Source organism: Canis lupus, chromosome 27, assembly GCF_048164855.1.
Source record: "Canis lupus baileyi chromosome 27, mCanLup2.hap1, whole genome shotgun sequence".
Taxonomy (NCBI): domain Eukaryota; kingdom Metazoa; phylum Chordata; class Mammalia; order Carnivora; family Canidae; genus Canis; species Canis lupus.
In genome coordinates, this window is record NC_132864.1 from 38141806 (window position 1) to 38163653 (window position 21848).

The following is a 21848-nucleotide window of genomic DNA, read 5'->3' on the forward strand; positions in this document are numbered from 1 at the left end:
TGGTGCAGGGCTCATGGAGAGGAGCAGGCCCCAGATTGTGGAGGGCACCATGATGATGGGCAGACACCCCAAGGCCCTTCTTTCACGCTCTTTGTGGGGCTGGAGCCTTCTCTGGAAACTGTGTTTCTTTCTCACTTGGCAAATACCTAGACTGTCCATTTTCCCTTTAAGTGAAGGCCTTTAATTGGGGTATAAAAATAATGAATATACGGAGTGTGCAGCTGACATGGGCGAGAGGGAGGGATAAGCCTTCTAGGATAGAGACGTCAAGAAGTAGAATCCAAACTGGAAGGAAAGCTACCAGGCAGATGGAATTAAAATAGTGAGTGTGCATGTGTTGTGTGTGCGTGTATGTTTCTTTAAGGATTTTATGCTGACTTGTTTGTAAGCACCAACATAATGTAAAGGAAGCAAGCATGCTGGTGTTGGCAGCTGAGTCATGCCATTACCCCCTCCTCCCCTGTCCCTCCCCTCCTGCCCTATTACTCTGGCACTGGCAGGTTTCACCCAGGCCCTGGCTATGGCCTCTCCACTTGGCTGCCTGAGCTGTGATTCCCCTGCCCTGTCCCCTTGTCAGGCCTTGCTTTGGGACTGCTCTTTGGGCCTGTGGTTTGAGCTTGGGTCCTATTCATTTTTCCTAAACATGTCCCAGTCCCACTGTGGATGTCTTAAGTGTCTCTGAGAAGGACACGTCCCAGGACCCCAGACATGTTGCTCTGTCCAGCTACCTCACTGCGGAGAATGAAGGGGCATTGACCTCAGAGCCCACCTGTTTCCCAGCCTGAGTGGCCTTGTGGCAGGTGACTGGCTGTGTCTTTACATACTGTGGTGAAATTATAGACATGATTGGTATTCAGAAGCCCCAGGTAGCTGGCTTCCCTGGAGAGAGGCAGGGTCTCACAGGGTAGGGGTGCTAAGCCTGGCAGCTGGAAAGGGGCAGGGAGCAGAGATGGTGACTACAGAGGCCCCAACAGAGGCCACACCTACCAGCCTTTGCTCCTACTTGGGAAGTCACCCCATTCTTGTATCTTCCAAATATCCTACTGAAAGCATGCCTCATATTTGTATCCCCAAAGTTTGTGAGGGTAATATGTAGATTTTTCTCCAGAGTAGAAGACAAGTAAATAGCTTATGGGTTTCCAGGCCTGGGAGTCACTGTGTATCTTGCAGAGGATAAATCTAGTAGTTCCTCATTGTCTTAATCACAACCATTGATGGCTAATCCTAGGCCAAGGCCCATTGCCCCTGACCCCAGCAGAAGGCATTGGCCTACAGGATAGTATAGACACTCTTCTGATCCAGTTATCTTCCTGACACCGATAGTTAAAAAGAGAAGATGCAGGTCTGCGTTGCATGATAATGTGTTCTGAGCTGGGGGACATGGGACCCTCATCTGGCATGAGAATGGCAAAGGCTCCAGGTAGGCTTCAGTGGCCACACTTGTTTTCTCCTTGGCTCATCATGCAACGCAGACCTGCATCTTCTCTTTTTAACTATCGGTGTCAGGAAGATAACTGGATCGAAGAGTGTCTATACTATCCTGTAGTATAGACAGGAATCTCAAGCAGGCTCCACACCCAGCACAGAGCCGGTTGTGGGGCTTGATCCCATGACCCTGAGACATGACCTGAGTCAAAATCGAGAGTCAGACACTTAACGACAGAGCCACCCAGGTGCCCCTGTTTTGGGTTCAAAGAAATTAAAAGAAAAAACATAAGCCCAAATGTAGCACACGAATTCTGATGCATCCTGGATTGGGAGGGGGAGAGTTATAAATATTTTGGGACACAGTTAGGGAAGCTGAATCTGGATTTGCAGTGGAGGTTGACTCCAGGATTTTCAGAGGTGTGACTGTAGTGTTGTGCTGTGGACAAGCATGTAGAGTGAGCTGCTGCGACGCAGGACAGAACTTCGCAGGGGTTCATTATATTCTTCCGCTGCCTTTGTATCTGGTTGAAAGTGTCTATACCGAAAGCACCTTCTGCTGAGAGACTGCAGCGCGAGAGAATGCTGTCAACACAGCCCCAGCAAATGAGACGGTAACAGAGCTCCCACTGCTACTCGCAGAGAAGAGAGAGGAACGTGCTCCCTTAGTCAAAACTGAGGATCTGGCTGGGCCTGAGAAGTGGGTCCAGAGGTGATGCATCCCAAAGGCAGTAGGAGGTGGATTTAAGTCTTTGGTCATTAATGGTGAATTCGCTCCAAAGAAAAGATTGTGCCTAAAATATGAGCGAATGGCAGTAAGAAGCCACTGCGGGAAGATATTTAGTATTTTACATCTTGCCCAACATTTTCCTCTGTGTTTTATAATATGTACAACACACGTGTTGTCATAACATCAGCACAGTGGCACCTGCAGAGTATCATCCGTATATCCATACTTCTTACCTGTGTATGTTGGCACCCCCACTCCCCAGGTGCACTTCAAGTTTGGAGCTCCACTTGTAAGAGGGGCCTCCTCTCATGGTCTCTCCCCCAAGAGGGATGCCTTGCCTCCGGTTTCTGTCTATACAGCATGTCAGCTCCACTCCAGGGTACCAAGACCCTGACGTTGAGGCAGCACCCAGGGCCTGGTGTACCCTGGAAGGCTGAGAACTGCTGCTGCCAGAGAGCACAAGGTGCCAATTTTATAACATTGGTGACCAAAGTTTGAAAGCAGATCCATGTTGTCTAAAGGGAATCATCTGTTTTCCCCCAAGCCATTGCCCAGGGCTCTAGCATCATTGCTGTTAACAGTATCATTTCAGTTTCTGGTTATTATATGTGATATGTATTTTAAAATATAAAAATGGAAGCATACTGTGTGTTTGATGTGCCCACATTGTATAACTTGCTTATTTTTAACAGCTGCTCAGGGGCATCTGGGTGGCATACTGGTTGAGTGTCTGCCTTTGGCTCAGGGCATGATCCCAGTGTCCTGGGATCGAGTTCCTCATCGGGCTCTCCAAAAGGAGTCTGATTCTTCCTCTGCCTATGTCTCTGCCTCTCTCTGTCTCTCTCATGAATAAATAAATAAAATCTTAAAAAAAAAAAAAAAAAAGATGTGCTCAGTCCTGCACCTGGATACCCATCCTCCCCCTATCTCAGCATTCCCACCTCTAGGGGCTCATTCCCATCACAAGTGGGCTGAGGCCATGTGTGCCACAAAGGAATGCCCTTTATGATCTCTATCTTCTTGGCCCTGGTGCTCACACCCAGGGAGTGTGACTCACTTGTGTGCCCTGACCTATCCTGACCTAGAATCTTCCATCAGCAGTGAGGAAGCGGCACTTGGGGGAGGGCCAGGGCTTAAGCTGGCCTAGAAGGCACATTGTGGAGACCCTGCCCTCTGAGTGAGGTGACTGTCAAGCTGGAGTGGAGTCAGCCAAGGTCAGGCCGCAGTTCTGCTGAAGGAAGGCAGCCCTGAGAGTGAGGTAGCTGGTTCCAGCAGAGGAGCATTTGGGAGGATCCACACAGCTCGTTGTGGGCCCCAAGGCAGACCCGTTCTGTGGGGGCTGTAGTACCATACTCCTTCCTGGGTGAGGCAAGACAGAGGCAGACAGCCTGCTGTGGGGAGGCACTGATAGAAAGTGAGTGAAGGTCAGCCTGCTGTAGGATGGGCATGGGGGGTGTGGTTCTTCCAAGCTGAGGGAGCAGGGGAACAGAGACACAGGAGGAGATGGCAGAGGAAGTTCGGTGTTGTTGTATATGGCCATGTGCGCCACGCTAAGGACAGCTTGTGTGCAGACGGGGTCGGGGTGTCTGGAAACAGTTGCCGCCACTCCAGCAGGTTGAAGGCCTGCCCTGCTGCACAGGCAGCAGTGGAGAGGTACCCTAGAGGACAGTCTGCTGGTACGATGACATGATCTCCTGCCCTTTCAGACTTGCCTAGAATTTTATCACTTGTCACCAGGTCACAGCCATCAGATCTAATGTCACCCACCTAAATTACCAACACCTCCAGCCTGGTCTTCTTGCTGCCAACCCCACCCACCCCTGTCTCCTCACACAGTTGTCTGAGGTTCCTCTACTCCTCCCCCTTCTGCCCTTGTGGCTCCTTCTCTCAAGAAAGCCTGGTCCTCACAGTCCTGTGGCAGCCTTTCCCTCTGCCCTCCCTCCCGACACCCTGCAGCCCTCCTCTCTAGCCACATGCCACCTTTGCTGCTGCTGTAAGCCCTCCCTGGGATGCTCCTTCCCAAGCTCAGGTTGCTCTGGTGCAGGAGAAGGTACCACAGGCGGCCTGGCCCTGGCTGGCACCTGGGAGGGCTCAGGGATTGGGTGGAGCAGAGCCTACTGTGTCGGGTCGTCTGGACTGCACGAACTGTGGGGTTTATGGTGAACACCGGTTTCCCCTGGTGAGTCTGGAGTCGAGATGCCCAGGGACTCCTCCAGGCAGGAACGCCACACCCATGTTGCTGCAGTTTGTTCCTGCCAGGTGAGAGAGTGCTCAGGAAGTCTGGCCTGGATGCCCCCAGACTTGCCTGAGCTGTCCCCTCTCTTGTTGCTGGTGTATCGTGCTGTGTTGCTGTAATAAATCTTAGCTGTGACTGCGGCTAGAAGCCAGGTCCCTTGAGTGCTTCTAGCAAAGCCGTGAGCTTGTGCGTGGCGTGGGACTCCCACCACAAGCCTTGTCACCCGTCCCGTCCATTCTCTGCTCCTGTGGCACTACTCCGAGGCCTGCCTTCATCTCCATGCTCCAGCTTCCTTTTTACCTGTAGTAGTTGTGACCTTCCAACATCACGAATACCTCACTCATTAGGTCTAGTCGTCCTCTGTTTCTGGCCTTTACACCCCTACCCTGTTGTAAGCTCTGCAAGGCAAGGATCTCTGCCTGCTGCTGTTGCCCGGTGTACCCCGAGTGCCCGTTTACAGGATGCGGCCTGTGGACATTTATTAAGTCAGTGGGGATGATGATCAGGAGGCCATGCTAGATACCTGGGGCTGCCCTCACAGAGTACCATGAACTTCTGGCTTAACACAAATTTACTTTCTCACAGTTCTGGAGACAATTCCAAAATCAAGGTGTTAGCAGGAGAGTTCTTTCTTGCTCCTTTGCCAGTGCAGAGTGGCTCCTGGCATTCCTTGACTTATGACAGCCACACTCCAGGCTCTGCTCCATCTGCCTCTGGTCATTTCCCATGTTTTTATCCTCTGTGTCTTCTCCCTTTGCAAGGACACACCCCAAGTACTGAATGATTTTACCTCGAGAGCCAAATAAGGTTCATATTCTGAGGTTCCAGGTGGCCATGAATTTTGGGGGGATGCTTCTCAACCCACAGCAGATGCTAATTGAAGATCACACTGAGTGTGTTGGGGATTAGCTGCATTTATCTCCTAGCAGAGAGAGGATGGAGCATTTTTATGAAACTGGAGTATAAAGTACCATAGAAAGGGCACATAAAATGAAGGCTTGAAAGAAACTAAGTTTGGCAAAGAGGTAGCAGTCTTCTTAGTCATTGGTTTCAAGAAACTACTGTAGCCCACATGACCTCAGGGTAAACAGGGCTTCTGACCAGCACAGAGCGAGAAGGCCCAGGTGGTCCTCTGGGCACATAATGGGTGGGAGGAGCTCCCTCCACTTGGCCTTCCCTGTGCCCCCCGTCTGTGTGTGACGTGGTGGGGCCTGAGCCACCCTCGCTCCCACCATCCACTCTCAGTTTGGCTCAGGCAGGTTCCAGGGCCTGTGAGCAGAATGGGGTGGGGACCAGGTCCCAGGACTCTACCCTGAGAGCATTTGTGGCCTTGGTCAGAACTCTGCAATCATGTGCTGACATTGTACTCTGGGCTGGCAACTAGACTCAAGGCTAGAGCCTTTCTTTCTTTTTTTTTTTTTTTTTTTTTTAAGGTTTATTTATTTTAGAGAAAGAGAAAGAGAGCATGAGTGGGAGGGGCAGCGGGAGAGGGAGAGAAAATCTCAAGCCCAGTCCATGCTGAGTGCAGAGCCTGATGCGGGGCTCATTCCCAGTACCCTGAGATCAGGACCTGATCTGAAACTAACTAACAGTGCCACCCAGGCGCCCCTGAAGACTTGGTTGTTTTGGGTTTTTTGTTTGTTTGTTTTTTGTTTTTATAAAGGATGGGATAAATCTGTTTCGTTTTCAGCACACGAGACAAGAAGCCAAATAGTGAAGAAAACTGTTTTAAGAAGGAAGGCTTCTGGGCAGCCCCAGCGCTAAACCCCAGCTCAGTGGTTTAGCGCCGCCTTCAGCTCAGGACCTGATCCTGGAGACCCGGGATTGGGTCCCACGTCGGGCTCCCTGTGTGGAGCCTGCTTCTCCCTCTGCCTGTGTCTCTGCCTCTCTCTCTCTCTCTCTCTCTGTCTCTCATGAATAAATAAATAAAATCTTTTAAAAGAAAAGAAGGAAGGCTTCTCCCAGGTAAAGGGGTATCTGAAGAAGAAGAGGACACGTGGGTTACAGGAGACCTCGCTGGAGAGCAGGGGGCTGGATGACACAGTGCTCATGGCAGTGCCCACTCTTAGCATTAGAGGCAGGCTCCCCAAATGGTGTGAAAAGACATCCCAAGGACCCTGGCCCCCACCCCTACCCTTCCTCTATGGTCCTCCTGTGAGTCTGACCTAGCAGGGGTGCACTGACATTGACTGTGCCTGTCAGCTGGAGACTGGGCTTCTATCCCACCACGCTTCCCCAGAGTCCCTCTTCCTGACCTTGTCAGGGGGCTGGGAGGCATTGTGCCCAGTGTCTACAGAATGAGGCCCCATCTCCAGACTCGCTGGCTCTTCCAGGCTGACCTCCATGCTTAGTATTGGGAGCAAATAGAGTTCAAAAGGCATGCATGACAATACCATGTTGCTGTTAAAGGGTAAACCACATCGCCATCTTAGTAAAATTAGAAGTGTCTCTGGTGACCCACGTCCAGGTTAGCCTCAAGGAATCTTGTGGCGGTCCAGTGTTGGAGGGTTCTCTGAGGTAGAGAGTGGGCTCTGGGGGCTGGCTGTGCTGTGCCCAGTTGTGACCTGAGTCCACCTCCTGGGACAGGAGAAGAGAGGCCCCCTGTCCCTGTACTCCACCACAACCCCCCACTCGGGCTGCCGGGCACCACATGATTTTTGATTGCCTGGTCCCCGGGTTGGAAGGCAGAGTTTCAGTGAGTGACAGTCTCCCTGGAGCTGGGAGGGGGTTCCAGGGAGCCAGTGCTTTCTAGCTTGCCTGGCCTGATGATCCCCCTGCTAGGTTGAGGGAGCTACGATTCTGTCAGAATTGTGTGCTCCTGGCACGTGCAATAGGTGCCTTTTGAGCCCTTCTCTATTTACTAGTTGAGACCCTGTTAAAGGAGAGGACTCCCCTCCCCATTTAATTGTTGTTTATCCATATGAACGCATACATTTTTTAAAAAGATTTTATTTATTCATGAGAGACACAGAGAGAGAGGCAGAGACACAGGCAGAGGGAGAAGCAGGCCCCATGCAAGGAGCCCGACGCGGGACTCGATCCTGAGTCCCCAGGATCAGGCCCTGGGCTGAAGGCAACGCTAAACCACTGAGCCAACCGGGCTGCCCAAACTCATACATTTTAATCGACTGTGCTGTGGCCCATTACTTTATCCTTCACGTTGCCCAGAGCTGTGCTCCCAGGAACTAGGGGAGGTCGTGAATGAATGCAGTGCAGCTAGTATTTGGCGGCCCACAGGCCCTTTGATTGATGGTCCAGTTTGGGGGGCCTTGGTGCCCACAAGGACTGCCTGGGATTGGTGTGCTGACATTGTTATTTTTCCCACAGGTTCCTCCGAGGTGTTCCTGCCCCCAGACCCCATCTTTGCCTCAGCCGTGTCGGAAAGTGACAGTGTCTTCTGCGCTCAGCTCCAGTGTTTCCACTTCCCCACCCTCCGACACCACGACCTGCACAGCTGGCATGCAGAGAACTGCTACGAGAAGTCTTCGTTTCTCTGTAAAAGAAGTAAGCCACCTTGGCTGTGACTCCTAATGCGCTGTAAGGAAGTGCTTCTCATGAATACGTGGCTGTCTGATTTCTGGACCTTGGTGTCAACCTTGAGTAGACTTGGACCTCACGGTGCACCAAGGCAGACCCCTGCATCATAGTGGGGTGGCAGGAGCTCCTTGCCTGGCTCACACCCCTCTGAAGGTACGCCACTGCTGTGGCAGGAGGGCAAGGATCCCGGCAGCAGTCAGCATCTGTGAACAATCCTTTCTCTTTGCCAGGATAGAGGTGCTAATTCCTGCCCTCTACATCTCGTTGTTGTTAGGAGCTGACATGAGAATGGTGATGGAGGATTTGCCACATCTCCTGGTGTCTTGGAGCCTCCAATCCCCCTGGTCACTTACTTACCCACTCTCTCTTTCGGTCTTTCCAAGACTGCTTACTCTGCATCTGGACCACTCCCCGGCTCCATCCGTGATCTCTCCCTGTCCCTCAGCCCACTCACTCACTCACATTCCACATCCAGGTCTCTTCCAGTTTCAGGGACTCACAGTGTGTGGTGCTTACTGAGGGCAGGGACAAATCGCACCCAGAGGCAGCATGGGAGGTAGGCTGATGGTCTCAGCATCATTAATTTGGACCATCATTCCTTTTCTGATAATTTGTCATTCATCAAGCATTCATAGATGTTTGAGCCTGTTAGTAGACTCCATTCTGACCCTTGGCTGTTGTCAGTCCCATGCTGATACCACATCATCTTCACAGGAACTTTGCATCCTCCCAATGAGTGGTGGGCTTCCCTTGTTCTTGCCCCTTCTGTTGCCAATTCTCAACCTTTTATTCTTCACCTGAATTTTAGAATCCGTTTTCTGAGCTCCATTATTAGAACTCTTACCTGGTTGGATTCCGCTAGATTTTCTATTTAGGCTTTTTTTTTTTGTCTTCTTTCAAATCTTTGATTTTTTATTTCTTTACATTTTTTCCCCTGGTGTTCCTTTACTTGCTAAGGTCTCCAGTGTAGTGTTGACTAGAAGTGCTGGTAGTGAGCCATAGGTTTATCTTCCCAGCCTAAAAGAGAAAGCTTTTGGTGTTTCACCATTAAATATGGAACTTTAAAACTGAGAAAATACCTTTTTGAGGTTAAGGAAGTACCCTTCCATTCTTAGTTTGCTGAGAATTTCTACATTACAAAAATGTAAACACTTTTTCTGCATTTATTGGGATCATGTGGCTTTTCTTCTTCACTGATTTATATTATTATTTTGCTTATATGATTTTATTTACCATTTACTTTTTTACATTAGATCTCTGATATTAAACCATCCTCAGGGTTTTTTTTATATATATATATTGCTGGCTTTGCTTGGCCGACATTTAGGATTTTTGAAACTCCTCTAAGAAGTGATCTTGGGCTGAGTGAAGTAAGTCAGTCGGAGAAGGACAAACATCATATGTTCTCATTCATTTGGGGAATATAAATAATAGTGAGAGGGAATATAAGGGAAGGGAGAAGAAATGTGTGGGAAATAACAGAAAGGAAGACAGAACGTAAAGACTGCTAACTCTGGGAAACGAACTAGGGGTGGTAGAAGGGGAGGAAGGCAGGGGATGGGATTGAATGGGTGACGGGCACTGGGGGTTATTCTGTATGTTGGTAAATTGAACACCAGTAAAAAATAAATTAAAAAAAAGACTAAAGACTAGCTAGTTTCAGGAGTCAAAGTGATTGTAAATAAATTCATATTAGAGGGCTGAATGATTGGAAATCATGTTTTTCTCATCTTTTTTGAATTTTATTACATGTGAGGTTACAGATCCCATGAGTTTATGGCACTTAAAGCAGTAAAAGTTCTAAGCTGGATTTATAATGATATTCATAAATCACCTTATAATAGAAAAAGACTGTAGCGCATCTTCAAGTTGGCAGCTGTCTGCAATGAAACTAAGCAGTCCTCTTTCCTCCTCCATATTCATGGAAGTACTCTGCTATTTTGAATCTCACGTGAAATTCCCAACTCCTAAAGTAATAATGTCTTGACTGTAGGTAAGACCTTCCTTGTAGAGTTTTTTGGCAAAAACACCAGTCAAGAAAATAGAAGATATCTGTTTATAATCTCCTTTTACATCCCATAACCACATATTTTATAGGCTTCCAAAGTGAAGATTAAGTCAAGGTCATCCAGTTAGAGATTAATTTTTTAACACCTTTAACACCAAGTCTAGTTTTCCATTCATTACCTTATCTTTATCACCTTAAAAAATCACACTCAGGGGGCACCTGGACAGCTCAAGTCATGCTCTCGGGGTCCTGGGATGGGAGACGACATTGGGCTTCCTGCTCAAAGGGGAGTCTGCTTCTCCCTCTCCCTCTGCCGTCCCTGCCTCATTTTCTTTCTCTCAAATAAATAAATAATCTTCAAAAAAAAAAAAACAAAAACACACTGAGCATGCATTATAAGTTTAAACTTTGTAAATCACAGGTTATATCTCAGTCAAGGTATTATGCCTTACAAGAAGCTTTCTTAATAAATGCATTTCTTTAGCATTTAATGCCAAGTTAAAAGAATTTAAAGAACTCAGGGGCAGCCCCGGTGGCCTAGAGGTTTGGTGCTGCCTTCGGCCCGGGGCGTGATCCTGGAGACCTGGGATCGAGTCCCACGTCAGGCTCCGTGCATGGAGCCTGCTTCTCCCTCTGCCTGTGTCTCTGCCTCTCTCTCTGCATCTCTCTGTGTCTCTCATAGATAAATAAATAAAATACTAAAAAAAAAAAAAAAAAAGAATTTAAAGAACTCAGATTAGGTTGCTTTTTAGTAATTCTCATTGTGATTTATTAAATTAAATTACAAATTGAAGTACAGCTGAAATAACTCTGTAACTGGTGCTGTTATGGTTAATAAAAAGCTTTCAATCCCTAAAAAAAAAAAAAAAAAAAAGTGATCTTGGCCTGTTATGGTGCTTTTCTTTGCTCTCCTTGACTAGTTTTTGCATCACATTTATATTCGATACTTGAAATGAGTTGGGAAGCATTCTATTTTACCAGTCTCTAAGTCAGTTTGCACTAATTGCAAATGATCTTGTCCTTAAGTATTTGATAGATCATACCATTTAAGACCATCTGGGCTTGGGAGGCCAGGGCTTTGTAACTTGTTATTTAGATACACAGTTGGTACTTGCACAACATGGGTTAACATCCACTTTTTATTTTTTTAAGATTTATTTATTTATTTATTTATTTATTTATTTATTTATTTATTTATTTATTTATTTATTTATGATAGACACACAGAGAGAATGAGAGAGAGAGAGAGAGAGAGAGGCAGAGACACAGGCAGAGGGAGAAGCAGGCTCCATGCTGGGAGCCCAATGCGGGACTCGATCCCGGGATTCCAGGATCACGCCCTGGGCCAAAGGCAGATGCCAAACCGCTGAGCCACCCAGGGATCCCCCACATCCACTTTTTATATGGATTTTTTCAGTAAATATAGTAAACTATTGTAAATGTATTTTCTTTCCCTTACGGTTTTCTTTTCTTTTGTTTTCTCTTTCTTTCTTTCTTTCTTTCTTTCTTTCTTTTTATTTATTTAATCGTGAGAGACACACAGAGAGAGGCGGAGACATAGGCAGAGGGAGAAGCAGGTTCCTCAAGGGGAACCTGATGTGAGACTCGATCCCGGGAGTCCCGGATCACGCCCTGAGCCAAAGGCAGACGCTCAACCGCTGAGCCACCCAGGCGTCCCTCACTGCTTATTTCTTCCAAACCATTTGGGAATAAATTGAGGATATTGTACCCTTGAGGCCTAAATACTTGGTGTGTTTCCTAAGAACCAGGACACACTCTTACATAACCACCGCACAATTATCAAAATCAGGGCATATAATATGGGTACAGTGCTATACAGTAAGCTACAGTTTATGACAGTTTTGTCAGTTGTTTCAATGATAACGCTTTATAACTATTTTTATCCTCGTCCAGGATTCAGTCCAGAATCATGCATTTCACTTAGCTGTAGTGTTTCTTTAATTTCCTTTTTGTCTTTCAGTTTGAGTAATTTCTGTTGACATATTTTACTAATTCTTTCCTTACCTTTGTCAGTCTGCTCATGAGCCCACTGATGGCATTTTTTACCTGTTTTTGACATTTTGTCTATTTTTCATTTCTAATGTTTCTATTTGATTCTTTCTTTTTTAAAAAATATTTTATTTTAGAAAGAGAGACAGAAACGAAGCACAAGCTGGGGGGAGAGGCAGAGGGAAAGAGAGAAGCAGACTCCCCACTGAGCAGGGAGCCCAAGGCGGGGGACAATCCCAGGACCCCTGAGATCATGACCCGAACTGCAGGCAGCCACGTAACTGACTGAGACCATGGCACCCCATTTGATTCCTAACTTTCCATCTCTCTGCTGAATGTTCTATCTTGTATATCTACCTTTTCCGTTAGAGCTTTTTTTTTTTAAAACAGCTTTTTTTTTAATTTTTTTTTTGAATTTTTTTATTTATTTGATAGTCACAGAGAGAGAGAGAGAGAGAAGCAGAGATATAGGCAGAGGGAGAAGCAGGCTCCATGCACCGGGAGCCCGACGTGGGATTCGATCCCGGGTCTCCAGGATTACTACCTGGGCAGAAGGCAGGCGCCAAACCGCTAAGCCACCCAAGGATCCCTGCTTGCCTTTTTTTTTAATTGACATTTTTATTGAGATCCTGTAGGTTCAGATGCATTTAAAGGAAATAAAAAGCTCCCTTATACATTTTGCCTGATTTCCCCAAATGGGAACATTTTGCAAAACTATAGTGTAATATCATAGCCAGATATTGAGTTGGACACAATCCACTGATTTTATTCTGCTATCTCCAGTTTTACTTGTATTTGTGTGTGTGTGTGTGTGTGTGTGTGTGTTTGTGTGTGTGTGTGTGTGTGTGTGTGAGGGGGGGGGTTTATAGAATTTTATTTCTTGTGTAGGATCCTGTAACACAGTCAAGACATGAGTAGTTCAAGATATGAGTAGTTCCAGCACCATAAGGATCCTCCCTATTATTCCTTTATAACCACACCCACTTGCAACCACTATCTGTAGTGGAAGAATTCTCCAGTGAAACCATGTAGGCTTGAGATTTCTCTTGGGGGGAGTTTTTAAATTATGAATTCAACTTATTTGATTGTTATCGGACTGTTTGGATTATCTATTTCATGTTGAGTGAATTTTTGGTAGGTTCTGGTTTTCAAAGAATTAATCCATTTCTTCTAAGTACTCAAATTTATGGGCATAGGGTTGTTCATAGCGTTCTCTTATTAATTTTCTTATCTTTGCAGGATTTATAGTGATGTCCCCTATTTCATTCCTGCTATTGGTGATTTGTGTTTATCCAATTTTGATTTTGTCAGTCTTGCTAGAGGTTTATTAATTTTGTTCATTTTCTTGAGAACCAGCTATTTGTATAATTGATTTTTCTCTATTTTCAATTTCACTGATTATTTCTCTTTATTATTTCCTTCTGTTTGCTTTCTTTTTCTAGTTCATCTTGTACTCTCTGGATTCAACCTTTTCCCAAGCCTTGGAGGACCTGGGCACTAATTATGCTCATGGCTTTAACGCCCTTTCAGTGGACAGAGCTAAGATGTGTGTGTGCGTGCATGTGTGCATGCATGTGTGCATGTGTGTGTGTATATATATATATCTTGGATATAGATTTTTGATACTAATTTAGTCTTAATGATTATAGACATATTCAAGTTTTCTGGTTCTTTTTCAGTCAGTTTGGTAAGTCATGTTTATCTAGGGCATTGCCTACGTGTCTGAATTTTTTACTTCATTCTCATACAATTCTCTTAGCATTCTTTTACGATTTTTGAAGCATTTGTATATCGTTATGACCTTTTAATTCCTAATATTATTTATACTTTCTTTCTTTTTTCTTGATTAGTCTTACTGAAGATTTGGCTCTTTGATTCATCTTTGTGAATAACCAGCTTTGGGTAGTAATTGATTCTCATTGTTTTATATCTGTTTTCTGTGCCATTAATTTCTACTATCAGTTTCCATCCTTTTACTTTCATTAGGTTTACGCTTTTCTTTTTCTTCTAGAGTTAGGCCCTTATCTCCTTAATTTTTAGTTTTTTCTAACATACGGCATTAAAGTTTAAATTTCCCTGTACTTACAAACAATGAAGTACACAGATCTTAAGAGCAGGTTTGTTGAATTTGTTTTTTTTTTTTTTTTAAGTTTGTTGAATTTGTATACATGTGTAACCATTTCCCAAATCAAGAGGTGGAATATTTCCAGCCCCTCAGAAGATGCCTCCTGTCCCTACCTAGTCTGTGTATTTTCCCCTTCCGCGAAGTCATTTACAGTCTCTAATTTAGTTTAGTGGCTAATGTGTATTGTGGTTAGATAACATGATATTTATGTTCTATTGTTGTTAGGAGTTTTATTAGTATTCCTCATGTGCTTAAACTCTTGGCGGTAGGATTTTTTGTACATTTATTAGCTCAGGCCTATTGATAGCAAGTCTGTTTTGACTACATGGGTATAGTAATTGTTAAAAGATGTATTTTAATCTCTCACTCTGGATGTTGATTCATCCATTTTTCCCTGATAATTCCCTAATTTTAGCTTTATCTGTCTTGAGAGCATGTTATTGGGGGCACAAGTACTTATAATATCTGTCCGAATTGAACCTTTTTATCATGATGTAATGATCCCTTTTATCCATATTAGTTTTTGTTGGTTTTGCTTAAAGTTTTACTTCTTTTGCAGTGGTGGGTGCAAAATGGTGTTACAATAAGAGGCTTAATAGCCAGACTTTGTTGGTTTTTTTTTGTTTTTTTGTTTTTGTTTTTTTTTTTAAAGATTTTATCCATCCACTCATGAGACACAGAGAGAGAGAGAGGCAGAGACACAGGCAGAGGGAGAAGCCGGCTCCGTGCAGGGAGCCCGACATGGCACTCTATCCGGGGTCTCCAGGATCACACCCTGGACTGAAGGTGGCGCCAAACCGCTGAGCCACCCGGGCTGCCCAATAGCCAGACTTTGAATCCAAGTTTGGCCTTGAACAAGTTTCTTGAGCTCTATCCCTTGGGTTCCACATTAGGAAAAATGGGTAGTAGAGCCCCCACCTCACCATGTTGTTGTTGGGAGAGATTGTTAACATATGTGTGCAGTACAAAGAACAATCCTTGGCAAATAGAAAGTCCTCAATATAAATGAACTATTTTTATTGTTATTACATAATGTTTTTATGCTATCTTCTTTTTAATATACCTTTTTGTACTCTTTTAATTAAGTCTTCAAGTTGATTTTGGCACCTATTCTGTGCTGTTTACCTAGGATTTTTCTTCTTTTTTTTCTTTTCCTGACTTATATGAGATAAATCAACTTTTCTCTAGTCTTTCTTTCCTCTACTGGTTCAGAAACTTTGTTTATATATGCCTGTTAGTGGTTAGTTACCCTTACATTTTTGAAAGGCATAATTGATTTATATTTTTAAATCTAAAGATAGTCAATGTCTCTAACTTCCTACTGTGTTCCTACAAAGACCCTATATTGAGAGGTCAGCACTAAGATCCAAATTAGAAATTTTTGGAATTTGCTGCTCAGTAAGTAAGCTTTTTTCTCCATAATGGAGTCCATAATTTCCAGTGGGCCAGTGCCATTTTGTATTCACTGATTGAGTGAAGATCTAGACTGCAGAGAAGCCTAATTTCTACTCACTGTGCAAACCACCTTTTAAGAAGGCTTAAAAAGGGACATTGGGAGGATGGTTAAAACCAACTCTTATCTTTCTTACAATTCTGCAGAGCATATGCCCTGCGTCTGCAACTTGGGTATGCCTCCCCTTCCTTAGATGATGAATTCATGAGGGACTTCACAGGCTGCTGAGGACAAGTGCACTCTTGAATGAATATCAGTCAAAAAGACATTGTCACCTGGAACTGGAAAGTAGAGTTATTTTTGTTTTTTCCCCAATGGTAGCCATTTCAGTTCAAAAGCTCAATTCTTGGAAGGGCCACTTTTTGACACTGGAGAAGACACATGTCCCTGTGCACCTGAAAATAAAAAGTTTTAAAATAAAAGGCACCAAAAGCTCTATATTGCTTTAGCTCCAGTTGTTCCCCAGCTTCTGACTTATATTTGTCCATTATTTTAGTTTTACTTTGTGTTTACACTTCTTGAAATTAGAATCACTTGTTTTATGAAGTCAGCATTTAGGCACCTTTCCTCAGGTGTTCATCATTGTCTTTATTATTTCTTCCTATATCCCACTTCTTCTCTCTGGGTTCAGCTTTTTATTTCTCAAATACAGCCTTCAGGAGCTCTTTGAGATGAGGTTGTGTTGTTAGTACTACACCCTTTCACTCCCTGGATGAAAAGTCTGTATTTTTTTAACCCTGAATGTTAGTTTAGATGGGTATAGATTTGTTGATTAACAGTTACTTTTTCTCAAGACTTTGAAGGTGCTATTTTATTGTTTCTGCCTCTTCCTTGCTCTGAACTGTCATATACCTTTTCTTCGTTTGTTTGATGTATTACAAATTCAAAAACTTTTTATCATCCTGGTCCATCCACGAACAGGCTGTGAGCACCCCGTCCAGGTAGCCAGGTGCCCCAAGTATGATAAGGTTGGCCTCTGCCATAAGTTCCCCTTCTTGTCCTCCCATGACTGTGACCTAATAATGATCAAGTCAAGTATTCCAGTGAGATTTCTTCATGCCTTTGGTTGTGTACTCCATTCTGACTCCCTACAAAGCACTTGCTGTGGGGTCCTTGCTCCTTCTCTGCTCCCTGCCCACTTGGTTGAGTGTTCTTCCTGTGTGATCCTTCCTAGTGTGCAGTGACTCTGTTGGTCCAGGGCCTATGAATATAATATACTTTGTTTTCCCGTACCTCCTTTATGCCTCTCTTGTGGCCACACCGGACTGACCATCGCCTAAAAGAACATAGAACAGTAGGTAATAGTCATCTCTTGTTGCTTTTGAGAGTTTCTCTTTGTTGATACACTGGGGTTTTATCACATTGTGTCTAATTATTGATTTATTTTTATTGGTCCTTTTAGGACCCTTGGGATTTATGTGTTTTATTAATTATGGGAAGGTCTCAGCTATCATCTCTTTATTTTAACAGCTTTATTGAGATATAATTCACATACTTTTCCATTCACCCATGTAAACTGTATCATTCAATGCTTTTTAGTATATTCACAGGTAAGTGCCACTATTACTACTAATTCCATGTATATAAACATATACATTTTATTCAGATTAGCATCAGATTGATACTAGGTTCATTTCAGTGATATGTGGAAGTTACCTCTTAAAACTGTATTTCTTTTCTTTCTTTCTGTGGTATTATTATACACACTAGGTCTGTTAGTGCTGTAAACTACCAATACATTGTTGTTAAGTACCATCTCCAGTCATTTCCTTAGCCTAAAACAGCTTTTATTCCACATATCTCCTTTGGGCTTACTAGCAAAAAAAAATACATTTCTATATGTTAGAGGTCTGATACTATGTTATAAACACATTATTTTTTTTAAGTTTTTATTTATTCATGAGAGACAGAGAGAGAGAGCGAGAGAGGCAGAGACCTAGGCAGAGGGAGAAGCAAGCTCCATGCAGGAAGCCCTATGTGGAACTCAATCCTGGGATCTTGAGATCATGCCCTGAGCCAAAGGCAGATGCTCAACTGCTGAGCCACCCAGGCATCTCTAAACACAGTATTTTATACAGTTGCCTTTTTAATCATTAAGAGGAAAAAAATACTCATTTATATTGTTTTTCGTAATTACACAATTATCTATTCTAGTGCTTTTTTTTTTTTTTTGTATGGATTCAAATTTCTCTCTGAGGGTCACTTGCTTTTAACTTTAAGAACTTCCGGGCATCCCTGGGTGGCTCAGCGGTTTAGCACCTGCCTTTGGCCCAGGGCACGATCCTGGAGTCCTGGGATCGAATCCCACGTCGGGCTCCCAACATGGAGCCTGCTTCTCCCTCTGCCTATGTGTCTGCCTCCCTCTCTCTATCTCTGTGTCTATCATGAATAAATAAAATCTTAAAAAAAAAAAACTTTAAGAACTTCCTTTAGGGTGGGGTGCCTGGGTGGTTCAGTTGGTTATGCATCTGACCCTTGATGTCAACTTAGGTCATGATTTCAGGGTTGTGAGATAGAGCCCCGTGTTGGGCCCTGCATCAAGCTCCACACTGGGCACGGAGTGTGCTTAGGATTCTCCCTTCCTCTCTCTGCCCCTCCTCCCTCCCTATGGGCACTTTCTCTCAAAAAAAAAAAAAAAAAAAAAATTTCCTTTGGGATAAAAAGAATTTCCTTTGGTATTTCTTTGTTTTTTTTTTTTTCTTAAAGATTTTATTTATTAATTAATAAATAAATAGATCCCAGGTCTCCAGGATCACGCCCTGGGCCAAAGGCAGGTGCTCCACCGCTGAGCCACCCAGGCATCCTTCCTTTGGTATTTCTTAAAAGGCAATAAGTAAGAGCAGTAAATTCTCTCAGGTCTTGTCTGTCTGGGGAAAGTCTTTATTTTGCCTTTAAGTCTTGAAAGCTAGGTTTACTGGATATAGGAATCTTGGTTGACAGGGGTTTTTTTGAGCACCTTGAGTATGTTATCAAGACATACAGAGGCCTTCTCACCTCTGTTCTTTCTGCTAAGAAGTCAGCTATAAGTCTTGTGGGGGTTCTTTTAATAGGTAACAAGTCATTTCTGGCTCACTGTTTTTAAGGCTTTCACTTTTTCTTTGACTTTAGCACTTTTACTATGATGTATGTGTCTGACATGTTTAGGCTCTTCACATTTATCCAACTTGTAATTTGTTGTGATTTCTACATTTAAAGGTTTTGTTTTTCTGTGAATTTAGGAAGTTTTCAGCCATTATTTCTTCAGATACTTTTTTCTGCTCCTTCTACTCTCTTCTCCTTTTGGTACGTCCATTTCATGTATAATGGTACACTTGATGGTATCCCATGTTTCTCTGAGGGCTGCTCATTTCTTCATTCCTTTTCTTTCTGTTCTAACAGAGAATAATTCTATGTGTTTCTTGCCCTGCAAATTCTTGACCACATGAGTTATGTAGATTTAACTCCAGTCTTAAGTGAGGCACAGACCCGTGGTTGTGGGATTTCTGATGAATTTTTTTAGACATCCCTACTCCATTTGAAAAGTGAAACAAACTTCTTCTCATTTCCCTTTGCCTTCAACTGAGCATGTGTCTTTTGGAGAGCTGCCCCTGCCTCATCCCTCCTCCCTTCTTCCAGGCTTCTGTTGTGTCTGGGGCTGGCTTAGGGCTTTGAGTTTTCAGCTCCCTCTTGTCTCTGGCCTTGGCCATTTCTCTTCCTCTAGCCCTAAGTCAGCTCTGCACAGTTTACCATGTGTGTCGAGACTAGTGGACTGTTTTTACAAATAGAACCAGCAGCTTCTTGGGAGAATCATTGGAGACACATTCTCAAATATGTCATAAAATGATTAATATGTATTGCAGCTCCATCTTAAAATTGAAGAAATCTTTAAGTACACTGCTTAGGCAGACACTTGAAAGCAAACATTTCTCCACGGGCTTTCCCCTGGAATCTAGTACTTTTCTCTCTGCTAGTTGTCTGGGCTCCTGGCTAGGTGTGCCCTGACCAAGTGTGCTTTGCCCTAACAGTGAGCTGTAGTGACCTCTCTCAGACAGTCACTCCCTGTGGACCAGGCTCATATACTCCAGCACTGGAAGGGCTTTCAGATTGATCTTGCTAACTCCTCTGTTGTCACGTCTGCCACCTAGACCCAGGTGGAGAAAGTCAGAGCTCCTTCTGCTGATATTGCATACATATATGCATATTTGTGCTTATTTCAGGTCAAACATGCGTTGACATCAAGGACAATGTGGTGGATGAAGGGTTCTACTTCACCCCCAAGGGAGACGATCCGTGCCTGAGCTGCACCTGCCATGGTGGGGAGCCCGAGATGTGTGTGGCTGCCCTCTGTGAGAGGCCCCAGGGCTGCCAGCAGTACCGCAAGGACCCCAAGGAATGCTGCAAGTTCATGTGCCTGGACCCAGGTGAGATTGATGGTGGGTCATGAGTCACCCACCCTGTTCTGACCTGGAGCCCAGATATCCCTTTGCTTTCTCAGTGGTGGGGACATATGAGGGCTCATGGTACATGGCATAGCAACAGTGGCAGTTTGTTCACAGAGCTGTCTTGTCAGCTTTGATGGCCCAGTAGTCTTGGGGGCATGTGTGTGTCATATGACCCAGCCTTCTCTAACTGCCACCTTATAGGTTGGCTTGTGTCAGCTCAGGGAGGTAACAAGTATCATACACCAGTGAACTTGAAGTTTAATGTGGGTGTCTGTTAGTGAATCCACTAAAACTGGTGGCTTTGAACCTGATCTTTCTCCTCTCAAGACTTATATCCCCATTTGAGCTCTTCTCTGAGTTTGGTGATGTGGAGAGTAATGACATTTTTTATTGCTTATAGTCGTTGATTTTTACTAATAAAATCTTTCAGAAAAAGATTAAATATTACCCGATTAAATATTACCCTCATTTCTGAGAAAAAAAAATTCCTTTCTACCAGGTGATGCTTTATGGTTAGACACTGCACAGACATGTGGTCTCTAGATAGCCCTCTTTTCCTTTACAAAAAAAAAAAAAAAAAAAAAGGTAACAATCTGGTCTATAGGACCATTAGTCTACATCACATTCCCTACAGCATACTGAATTGTTCTTCACACCAGTATAGTTGGCATCTCTGTGAATTCATGATCACAGGAGAAATGTAAATCAAAAACATGAATTTGTTTTTATCTTGACAGTGTGAGAAAGACATGGACGGACTTGTGGAAGTCCCTAAGCTCATGCACCCTGTAGAAGAGCAGCTCAGACAGGGCATAGTGACCATCCCCATCCTCCAGGGCCCCTGTGGAGGAGAAACTGTTTTGCCTAGTGCTGGTGGGACAGGAGCTGGAACTGGTTGGTGTCTGAGGGCCACAACAGCTAGAGCTCTCGTCAAGTAGGGAGTAGTCAGTGCCCCTGCATGCCAGGAGGGCCTAGGGAGAGGTCAAAGCAGTATCAGGGTGTCTGAAGTTTGGCTGAATCAGGCACTCTGGCACATGTCCCACATGTACAATCGGCTGTGGAGAGTAGAGGAGCCTACCAGGGAGCGTGGAGCTTGGGCCTCCTTGTCTTACAGAGTAGATTGTATCTGCTTGTATAAGGTGCATTCATGTATTCTGGCAAGTACTGACTGGATGCTTACCAGGTCTCCTGTGTCCTGGCCACATCACTCTCAACCTCCAGCTCCTTACCTTCCACAGGAGTCAAACTCTGGCTTCCATAAGCACATCGCCTGGATTTCTCATTGCATTTCTTAGGAGTCTGCCAGTATTGCCTTACCTCTCCATTCAGGCTTTGTAAGAATGATCAGAACTATATAAGGCCTGTAGAGCCTGCCCAGCCCTGAGGACTTCTTCACAGAACAGGGCTCTCAGGGCATCTGCATGAGACCACATCTAGTACAGGCCGTTTTTCTGAGCAACTTATCCAGGGAGTCTCCTGGTCTCTTTTTCAGCCTTACTTTTGCAGGTCCTCACTGCTTCCCAGGCTGAGCATTTTCTCCTAGGAAGTGTCTTTATTCCAACAAGGAAAGAGACACTGCCACCCAAACTGGGGACATTGGGAAAGTATCCCCTTTAACAAGACAGAATGTCTGCTCTCACCATTCTATTCAAGGTTGTATAGAAGGAAAAGGGCAATGCCAGAAAATGAAAATGTATCCAGACCAGAAAGGGAAAATGAAATCATCTTTTTTTTTTTTTTTTTTTGAAATCATCTTTTTTTAGTAGATGACATGATTATCTGCATAGAAAATCCCAGAGGATCTACAGGAAAGTTACTAACACTAATAGGTATGTTTAGCAAGGTCTCCACGTACAAGGTCAATATATTAAAGCTCTATTGTTTTTATATATATGCTACTTGT

The 21848-nt window shown here is 44.3% G+C and overlaps 1 protein-coding gene across 14 annotated transcripts in view; it reads left to right on the forward strand.

Annotated features, from left to right (window-relative positions):
* Positions 1-21848, forward strand: part of DGCR2 (DiGeorge syndrome critical region gene 2) — a 97343-nt gene that overhangs the window by 66147 nt on the left and 9348 nt on the right. For all 14 annotated transcript variants that reach the window (XM_072803570.1, XM_072803573.1, XM_072803577.1 and 11 more), the window contains 2 exons: positions 7719-7895; positions 19721-19924. In XM_072803570.1, coding sequence (XP_072659671.1) covers positions 7719-7895; positions 19721-19924 — 381 coding nt within the window. The remainder of the gene's footprint in view (positions 1-7718; positions 7896-19720; positions 19925-21848) is intronic.